General features: G+C 42.3%; 1 protein-coding gene across 27 annotated transcripts in view; it reads left to right on the top strand.

Moving 5' to 3' along the window:
- The first annotated feature begins 3,959 nt into the window (after positions 1-3,959).
- Positions 3,960-10,275, top strand: part of EMSY (EMSY transcriptional repressor, BRCA2 interacting) — a 97,793-nt gene continuing 91,477 nt past the window's right edge. For 11 of the 27 annotated variants that reach the window (XM_048217110.2, XM_048217107.2, XM_048217103.2 and 8 more), the window contains exons 1-2: positions 4,178-4,287; positions 6,028-6,136. In XM_048217110.2, the coding sequence (XP_048073067.1) occupies positions 6,067-6,136 (70 nt within the window). In that variant the 5' untranslated portion in view covers positions 4,178-4,287; positions 6,028-6,066. Of the gene's footprint in view, positions 4,288-6,027; positions 6,137-10,275 lie in introns of all 27 variants that reach the window. The other 16 variants (XM_048217105.2, XM_048217112.2, XM_026518138.4 and 13 more) reach the window with 4 other exon arrangements.

Here is a 10,275-nt window from a genome sequence, read left to right as displayed (position 1 = left end):
AAGATCCCATCATCCCTAGAGAGATGGAATGAAGATGGAATGGGAGTTTGCATACCTTGATAGTAAACGCCTCAATGCAGGGGTAGCTGGTCTGGAAGTTGTAGTTACAAGGTGAGGAGAATGCCAGCTTTTACTCCTGGTTCAAGATACTAAAGATGGGGACAGAAGAACTCCATTTGAAAGGGCTTTAAGAGAAGCACTTAACTTTAGGACAATATCAGATTTTAGGCAAGATAAAGAAGTGATGGCAGTGTTCTAGGAAAATGTTAGATATGCAAGGAAATTTCTTTGCATTGACATGGGTTTGCCTGTAAAAAAGCTGGAACTTTATTCTGTTGGCAACTGGAAACCACTGGAAAGTTTTATACAGGTGACTGACATGGTGAACTTTGAATTTTAGAAAGCCCACCCTGACAGCAGTGGCAGTATGGTAGATGTACTAGGCAAGGAGTGTAGAGAGGTTCTTTTGCAGGAAGACGGTTGGGAAAAAAGGTCCAATCCACACAGGTGATGAGGCCTCATCATCAGCCCACTGAAACAATGGGGCCAGCTATTTACGAAGTAGAGACTACAGAATTTAGTGGGCAGTAAGGGAGAGGAGTTAAGGCAGTTGACAGGGCAGGGTCCAGGTCTTTCACCTCGTTTCTGAAGCTGTTTTAGATTGTTCAAAGCATTTGATCTTCCATGAAACCTAGGTATGTAACTGCTGTTCCCCCCCTTTACTTTTCCTTTTTTGTGCCTCAAATCTACTTATCTTGATCTGTATTTTATATTCCACTAATATAATTTATTACTAATTTATTTTTAAATATAATTTATTTTTTTGGTTTTGCTATTCTCATTTTTAGTATACACGTTGGCTATACCATTGTGGTAATAAAGCTTTCCAAAGGTAAGAATCTAAGGGCAGTGTGGTACAGTGGAAAGACAAGCCGCCTGTAAGTCAAAAGGGCTGGTTTCCGGTCCCAGTCCTGCCATGAAGTTCCTGTATGACGCTGGTTAACTCAACTGATGTCTTTGGACCTGTCTTTTCATTTTTGAAAATGAATAGTCTTATCCATTGCGACTTGCCTACCTATATAATATAGGGAACACAACAGATATTTTCATGATAATTGTGAATACCTTCTCCAATATAGCACTACAAAATTAGAATAGTGGATGGTAAGCCTCTTGAAGTCTATTTCAAGAAAGCTGCTTAACCTGGTTGGTCAATAGAGAAATAAAGTTTGAGACAAATATTGTACTCCAATACATTTTCCCAGACTAGAGGTAGTTATACTCGTGTCTAGTAGGACAATAAGTCTTGACTTTTCTTTTTTGAAAGTGGAGGACGGCTCTCATTCATCATATACTTCCTAGACCTAAAGTGCCTTAACTTGAAATCATGGCTCTGCTACTTGTACTAGCTTGTCACCTTAGGTAAACTACTTATTCTCTCTGTGCCTCCGTTTCTTCATCCATAAAATGGGAATACTGTATCTCAAAAGGCTATTGTAGAGATTAAACAGGTTAATGTATAAAGCAGCATCTGGAACAGAGAAAACCCTAGATAAACATTAGCTATTATTTTTATGTGCCAGACACTGGAGTGCAAAGACCTTCCCTTGAAGAGCTCATTCTCTAGTCAGGAAGATTTTTTGAACAAACGACCATAACTTAAATGTTCTGAATCCTGTAATAAGATGTGTAGAAACAGAGGAAGGAATGCCGGTCTTATCCTAGAGGCAAAGTCAAGGGCAGGATAAGTTTCTTGAGGGTAAAGTTTGACTTTGACCCTTAAGGAAAAGAATTTAATATTAGGAATATTTAGGAACATGGAGCAATCAGAGGCAGAATGGGGAAGGCAGACTCTAGCCACAAAATACAAATATATATAGTTAGGAGGAAAAGGGAGGATATGTGGTAGATTGAGAGCTTGTTAGAAATATAGAATCTTGGGGCGCCTGGGTGGCACAGCGGTTAAGCGTCTGCCTTCAGCTCAGGGCGTGATCCCGGCGTTCTGGGATCGAGCCCCACATCAGGCTCCTCTGCTATGAGCCTGCTTCTTCCTCTCCCACTCCCCCTGCTTGTGTTCCCTCTCTCGCTGGCTGTCTCTATCTCTGTCGTATAAATAAATAAAATCTTTAAAAAAAAAAAAAAAGAAATATAGAATCTTAGCCCCTACCCAGACATAACTCGATCAAAATTTGCATTTTTAACAAGATCCTCAGGTGGTTCCTACTGAACATGAAAGTTTGAGAACCACTGGTCTTGAGGACACTGGAGTCAAGCTGCTTAGGTTTAAGTCTTGGCTTTACCATTTACTTATAATGCATGACTCTAGGCAAGCTATTTAACCTCCTTCCTGTGCCTAGGTTTTCTCATTTGTAATTAGACATAATAGTTTCTACCTCATAAAATTTTAAGGACTAAATAAATTATATGTGAGATGCTAATAACACTTGGCACCAGGTAAGCACAAGAGTAAGCTACAATTCTTGACTTACATGCTACTTATTATGGTCAGAGTCAGTTTTATAAGCAGCTTGTCTTTCCATTTCTACTCCATTACTGTCACCTTGACATTTGTTGTAGAGGAAGACACTTGGAAGTCAGAAGACCTGGGGTTATAAAGTCCAGCTCCCTTCAATTCCTAGCTTTGTGAAATTGGGTGAGTTCTTCAATTTCTGTGTTTTCCTCATTCATACTGTTTGTGGGGGTGGGGGGAAGATCTAAATTACACCTACCTCACTGAGATGCCGTGCGGCTCAAAGAATAGAGTTAAACTACAAAATCTATTAAGGTTTCTTTTACCATCTTTCCAAAAGTTAAGTAATTGACCTGAAAACAGGTGGGAAATAGATGGAAGAGAATGCACTGTAAGATCAAGGAGGGAGAGAGGGGCCTGGGTATTATCTGTCCCACTTCATGACTTTCTGGAGCAGCAGACTTGGGTTTCAACAGTAACAATTTTCTGGGCCCTCAGAGAGTATTTTTAGCTAATGGGTAAATAGTAGTAAGAAACTTAAATGCTGTTTATTTTCTCTTTTTAATCTATAGCTCCATTCAAGAATATGACCAGTCTCACACGTTTGCACAGTGATCCACAACTTACAAATAACTTTTTCTACGTTGTCTATCACAACATCCCCATTGGGTAGGATTAACCCCATTTTACATGAACACTTTGTTAATGTCAGAAAATATATTAAGAACCCCCTTTGATTGGGCATTTTTACCAGATCCTATGTTTCCAAAAGTACACAATTTAAGAGGAAGGACAATCACAAAACTTGGATTCAATCTTCCACAATACCAAGCACTGGCTTCAATTTCATGGCCGCGAGTAACTACACACTGGACCCCTTTTCTCCTATGTAAAATAGGGGCAACAATACCTTCTTCACACAATTGTTCTGTGATTAAATAAGAACAAAGGCTGAAGGGTGAACCTACCACATCGTAAGGCCTCTAATAAATACCTTCTCCTTCTTCCCTTTGACAGCTAAAGCACGAGATACCACTATCATTCCCACTTCACACGTGGAGGACCCCGAAGTGGAGAACGTTCGGGTCCCCCTTCTCCACTGGCAACTCCGCAACCCCCAGATTGGGTTCGAGCAATTGCGACGTCCGTTATGTAGTTTCTTGTAGCGCTGATTCTCTCTCCTTGAATTGCGTCTGGTGGGGGCTGGAGGCCGCTGATAATTGCTCCCATGACTCTGAGGAATCCGATCCCAATGCTCAACGGCGCTTCAGGGACAAAGCTGCTTTCCTACCGTCTCTAACCTCGCCTAGAGTAAAGGTCGCGGCAAAGCCTCAGCTCCAGCTACCGACGCCATTTTGGCCCCTACGTGTGACGCCACACGTAGCAGAGAGCGCAGCCCATTGGTTGGGAGACGGCAGCCAGAGGAGAGGCGCGCGAAGCCGGATAGGAGGGTATGAAGGAGAAGCCAAGGAAACTACAATCCCGGCCTTCCTTGCGCCTGCGACAGCATACCGAGAGCGAAAGAGAAGGGAGCTTGGGTTCGGACCACAACTCCCGGCACCTCCCGCGATGTCTCCTCTTTCCTTTCAAAACGCGGAGAAAAAGAGGGACTGGGAGAATGGAGGCCTTCTGGAGTCTGTTCTCCGAAAGGCGGGAAAGGCGAACTACACCTCCCGACTGGCAGCGCGCGGCTGCGCCTGCGCCCTGATGCCTGTCGCCATCTTGCCCCTTCTGAGGCACCGCAAACAAACCCAATTCCTGGTGTTCCCTAGTCTTGGCGGAGGAGCCTTTTAGATGAGCCCCGAAAGGCCGGGCAGGTGGGTGACTCTCAGACAGGGTGATGGGAAGAGCTGGCAGGTTAGCCAGGCTGGAGGAGCGCCGGGCCAAGAATTTGGTCCCCGGCTTGGGGCGCCCAGCCCCATCCTCCGTTGTCTCCTAACGGGATCGTGGGGCTCCCCGAGGTGGACTGAGGGGGACTTTGGCAGGCCTGGTGCTGGGATCCTGGGGGTCCAGCTCTGGGAGCCTCCTGGTGAGTCTCGGTCGTCTGCCTGGCTGTCCGCGCGCCTACTCTCTCTCCGTTGTCCTCTCCGCTGAGGAGGGAGCGAGGCGCTGATGCCAGCCGGGGCCCCTGACACCCGCTACTGGTCCTGAAGGGCTTGGCTAGTGGGCTTGACATTGGGGTTGGCGCTGAGCGGCACGGGTGAGGAGGGTGGGCGGGCTGCTCTTGTTGTGGTGCTGCGAGAGAGTGCGTGTTTGGGGAGGGGGCGGGGCGGGCTTGCCTCCTTGACACTTGAGTGGGGGAAGGATTACAGGAGATCCCGGCTCCGGAGCGGGCTCCCGCTACTGCTGCCCAGATTTCCAGTGCGCTGCGGCCCCGCGGTGGGGTGCGCTGGCGGGGACGCGTCGGGATGCCGTGACGTGGTGCTTGATTCGGGCGGTCGCCGGCCGCCTCCAAGATCCTGTCGGGGGGCGGGGACTGGCTTGTGGAGGGAGCGGATTCCTTTGGCTCTGCCCCTTCTTCCTCCTCCCCACCCCTTTTCTTTATGTCATCCTGCCGGCTGGGGCGCGCAGTCCAGTTCTCCTTGCTCTGGGTTGGTTCGTAGCTGAGAGGACTATGGGAAGTCGGAGGAAGGGGGGGATCAACTCCGGGCGCAGAGTTGGAGTTAGCAGCCCCAGTGCCTGGAACGGGATATAGCAGTTATTACAGTTCGGTGCCTGACTCCTCGGCTAGACCTTGAGCTCGCTCATTCACTCACTCACTCACTCACTCACTCACTCACTCATTCATTCATTCATTTTACCCACTCTTCTCTATCTTCATTCATCTACTTAACAAATATTTACAGTGGATCTACCGTGTGCTAAGCAGGTATTGTGCAAGCGCCCAGCGCTGTTGTCTTTTTATCCTCTAGACCAGGCAATTCCCAGTATGAAGTAAGTTCCTGACATCTAAACTTTTGGTAAATGATTGTTTAATGACTACAGGGTGTAAATTCATCCTTCATTGTTAAGACTTGAGAGGAAAGTTTTTTGTTAAGTTCCATTAGCCCATGTAACTTGCTAGGAGGTTTATATATTTTATCTTTTATAACTCAGAAGTGAGAAAGCCGATGCAAATCAGGTAGCCTGCGCAGGGTTACACAGGTAGTAGCCCCTATTGATTGAACAACACGCCAGCCACTATCATAACTTCACATACTGTTCTTTAATCCTTATGACAAATTGGATGATAGTACCTCTGTTTTACAGATGTGGAAAACTTTTGCTCAGATAGTCCGCTTTACCCAGGATCACCCAGTCAGTGAGTTGAAAGCTGGAACTAGAAACTGGAGGTGTCTGACTCTAAAGCCTGTGCTCTTCCCACTGTCCTCTGCGGGAATAATAAGCTGCAGAATGGTTGTTTCGTTCTTCATTTATCAGAAGTTGAAAAGTGTGGTGGTGAAATAGGATTGTGAGATGTTCTTACTGGTTTTACTTCTTAGTGTGTAGATCTCCAGGTAAGTGGCCTTTTGACTTCACTTTGGTGACTTGATTTTTGTTTCATTTTGTTTTGGTAGGGAAGACAAGCTCTTTGGGGCTACCAAAAAGAAGCAGCAATGCCTGTTGTGTGGCCAACCCTTTTGGATCTCAGCAGGGATGAATGCAAAAGGATTCTTAGAAAATTGGGTACGATTTTCATTTTTGATGTTTATGCCTTCTATGATACTTTTCCCTTTCTGTTTTTGTCATGGCTGTTTGCCTGGATGTCATATCTCATGCTGCATTAGAAATTCTTTGGAGGTATACTTTTCATCTTACTCATTGTTATTTCCCCAGTGCCTAGCATAGTGCTTTGTACCTAGTAGGTGCATGGACCATAATAATAAAAATAGTAGCTAAGAGTTCTTGAGGGGTACTGGGCTATTCTGAGTTCTTTACGTTCAATATCTTATTTAATCCTCACTCATTGGGAAAGGTGGGTATTTGTGTGTGTGTGTGTGTGTGTGTGTGTGTGTGTGTGTGTGTGTTTCCATATTACAGATGACAAAACTGAAGCTTAGAACCCAAGGCGGTGCTGATAGTTAAGTCATGGAGTCAGGATTGTAACCCAGGGAATATGATTCCAGTCATGAATGTATGTGTGAATTATAAACTGTTTCTGAATTCTAAGTAAATGTTAGCTATGCTGACTTTCCTAAGTTATGTTTACTATCAGTAATAAAACACGCTTTATGTTTATAATTAATTATTTTGAGCTTCTTTTCCTTTAGAGCAGCCTTTCTCAACTAGCATTTTAGGGAGAGAATTAAGCACTAATGCTAATAAGCCTAATCCATTGTGTGTAATGAACTAACTTCTTTTTATGCATTTGGAATGGTAATAGTTTTGTACTATTCTTGGAAAAATAAGAGACTTACTCAAGTCATTTTTTATATTCTGTGATTCAAATGAGGATCCTTGGTTGAGAACTAATACTTTAGACTCTAAGGTCCAAGAACGACCTTGTTGTTTTCTTTACCACTGCAGTCCCAGACTAGCTCATAGTGGGTGCTCAGTAAATGAAAAAAACATTAAATGTTTTGTAAGTGGATATGAATTAATTGTTTAATCTATGAGTTTGAGGGGGTAAGTGTGGGCCTTGAATTCAGAGGGACCTGGGGTCTTGGTCTTGTCACTAATGACCCACAAGATAAGGACAGTTTATATAATCTCTTTAAATCTGTTGACACTTTTGTAAAAGAAGCATAATAATATCTGCCTCGTAAGTTATGTGGATTAATTGTATATAAAAGGGGCCTACACAGTGCTGACATCTGAGGGTATAGCGTTTTAGAGCAGTTGCTTTCAGACATTAATTTATTTATTTGCAGGTGAATCTTCAAAGGAAATCTTTGTTGGGAATTCTTTTGTGTAAATCTGAATCATAGCTGCCCTGGTCCTGTCTGCTAGTAATATTTACCCTTTCTATTTCCCTTCAGGTCAGGCTACTGGGAGGATTTCTCTTGTTTTATAAACTATTTCTTAGCATTGTATTTTAGCATGTTTAGAGAGCTTTTTTGGGCAGTCATCCCATTATCATTTTTTTCCTTCAACCTTATATCCAAACTTTTAGTACTAATTCAAGGTTGATTTTCTACACACTTGCATGCAATTGCCATAGCTTCTTAGCTACCATTTATAAAATTGGACTGGTGTTTATTTCATAGCTAAAATAATTGCAGATGAACAGATCCCAACTACAGTAGATTGGATTAGAGTTTCTGGGCTTTTGGGGCCTTGAGTCAAGAGATTATGTTTAAATATAAAAATGGTAACCTTTAAGTCTAAATTTATCCTTAACTTTAGCCAGAGCTGTGTGGGTAATGTTGCTGGAGAGCTGTTTCTATACAAAAGAAAACAGCCTTCCTGCAGGGTAATGTCATCTTCAATGACCCTTCACTTTGGGAGGTGAGCCTCGATAGTGATTTGCAGAAAGACTTCCTCCCCACCCGTTGGCTCATTATCATAACAATGAAACTTTTGAATTGCCTTCAAACACTAGCTCTAGGTCCAAAGTTTAGAGAAAGTACTGTATTTAAGAATTAACTTAAAATATTTTAAGAATTAAGTTTGTTCTTTTAAAAATAGTTATAAATAACATAAAATGCTAAACATTTAAATTTTACTTAAATATAAAAACTCTGGGATCGAGAATTTTTTTAATAATATACTGAACATACCAGTGATAGATAAATGCTTCCCTCCTCTTATCCTGCCTTTCCCTGGCCTTATTTTTAAAAAACCATTCCTGAGTTACAACTCCAACATGGGGCTTCACGGACTATAGTATAATCGAATGGGTGATTTGTTTAAATGGAATGTTGAGGACTTTATCAAGTGGTTTGGCAAATCTTTTTGTTTTCCGTGGTGTTTGCACATATCTCTTACTATATTTATGTGTCATTAGAGTTAGCACTACAGTAGAACGGCACCAAAAATACCAGAAATTCAACTAAGTTTGATATTTGTCAGGATCTGAGGATACCCATCAAAATGGAAATCAAATGTCAAGGAGGTTGGGAAGCTAGTAAAGAGAGGTTCTTTACACTGAGTGAATTTCTGGAGAATGGACGAAGTGCCTCAGATTGTGTGACCCTTAACTGTGGTCTGAGTTCCAGTTTTGTGTGAGGTTACCACCTCGTACATTTGTCCATGACTTTTTAGTTAGACTTGGAATGAGACTTGAAATGTCAAAAACCATTGCCCCATTTCTTTGGTTAATTTCACTCTTTTTGAAGTAGTTTCTTGATCACTATAAATTGCATAGCCAAAAGTGTACTTCTTTTTCTTTTTCCTCATGCCATTTTCTCTCTCTGACCTCTCCATTTCTTTTTATGGTATTGCCCTTCTCCTAAATATCTTGCAAACTACAAAATCTGGTTCCTTTCCTTCTGCTGTTCCTTCCACATTCAATCAACTACTGAGTCCTAGCAAATAAGAACTTTTTAGCCTGGATTAGAGGCTTAGTCTGGCCCCAAACTACTTTTCCATTTTTATCCTTTTCTGTTCTTTGTATATGCGTCTCTTCTTGGATTTTAATTACCTTGAGAATAGGGACTTTGTTTTGTTCATATAAATATTCTTCATGGTACCTTGTAGTAGTAATGTGCAATTGCAATTAAGTTTGGTTTGAATTAGTGACTATCCGAGTACAGACATTTTTACTTTCCCTAAAGTAAAACTCTGAAAATAGTCACTGACTGTTACTGGAAGTTCAATATCTATATGAGATATTATTTGCTCTTTTACTGTATTCCTTTTGCATATTTGCACTTTTTTCCCTCCTGCTTGCTTAGAGCACACTTCTCTTTCTGATTAAAACTTACGCTTCTAGGCTGGATGATGTGTTTCTTCTGTATGCTTTTACCACTGTATTATAAACTGTATCATCATTGTCTGATGACTTGTTTCACTGTAGCTTTATTCTAGAGTTAACTACTTGCAGGCAGGATTTAGCATACTATCTGGTATGTATAATAGGACTCAGTACTGATTTATTGAATAAAATATTCCATAAATGAGGCACAAACCTTTAGTATAGTGATTTCTTAGTTGGTTATCCTCAAGGCCTTTCTGAACTCTACTTTGGGTCCTGATAAAAGCTGAAATATATGTTTCTTGGTACTAAGTATTTCCTTTACTATTCAGAGCAGGAAGGCTTTGTCCTTCCAGAGAGACCCATGGAACATCTACATAGTATTCAACATAGATTGAATATGCAAGATGTTTACACATGGGATAATTCAGTTGGATCAGACCTTTCTTTGGAGCTGGGTGGAGGGACAGAGGGAGAGGGGGAAGCAAGAGTTCCTTCTGAGCAGGGAGCCTAATGGGATGCAGGGATGCGATGTGGGGCCTCGATCCCAGCACCCTGGGATCACCACCCGAACCAAAGGCAGATGCCCAACTGACTGAGCCACCCGAGCGCCCCTTGGATCAGACATTTCTGTTTAATATATTAGTCAGCTCACTCTTTTTTGACTCTCAGAACTGTGAATAACATGAACTGAATGAGGCTACTAAGTTCAGTATTGGTGTACTACCTAGGATGCAGATATGTATACCTTCATTATTTGTGTGTCAGGCCTTGGGAAATACCAAATTCTAGTAGCAACCTGAATTGACTAAGAAGATAACTGTATCTTGGATACTTATTTCCCATTTTTGCTCAGATATACCTGTCTCATAGTGTTAATGGCTTAAGACAGCTATTTTATTATTTCTTTTGATTCTGTGGTTGCTGGTTTTGCCTGAGCTCTGTCATGTGGCTGTATTCCCCTGGTGGC

The sequence above is a fragment of the Ursus arctos genome, unplaced genomic scaffold (genome assembly GCF_023065955.2).
Source record: "Ursus arctos isolate Adak ecotype North America unplaced genomic scaffold, UrsArc2.0 scaffold_22, whole genome shotgun sequence".
Classification (NCBI taxonomy): domain Eukaryota; kingdom Metazoa; phylum Chordata; class Mammalia; order Carnivora; family Ursidae; genus Ursus; species Ursus arctos.
Note: the sequence above shows the minus strand (reverse complement) of the source record. Positions and strands in the feature narration are given on the sequence as shown.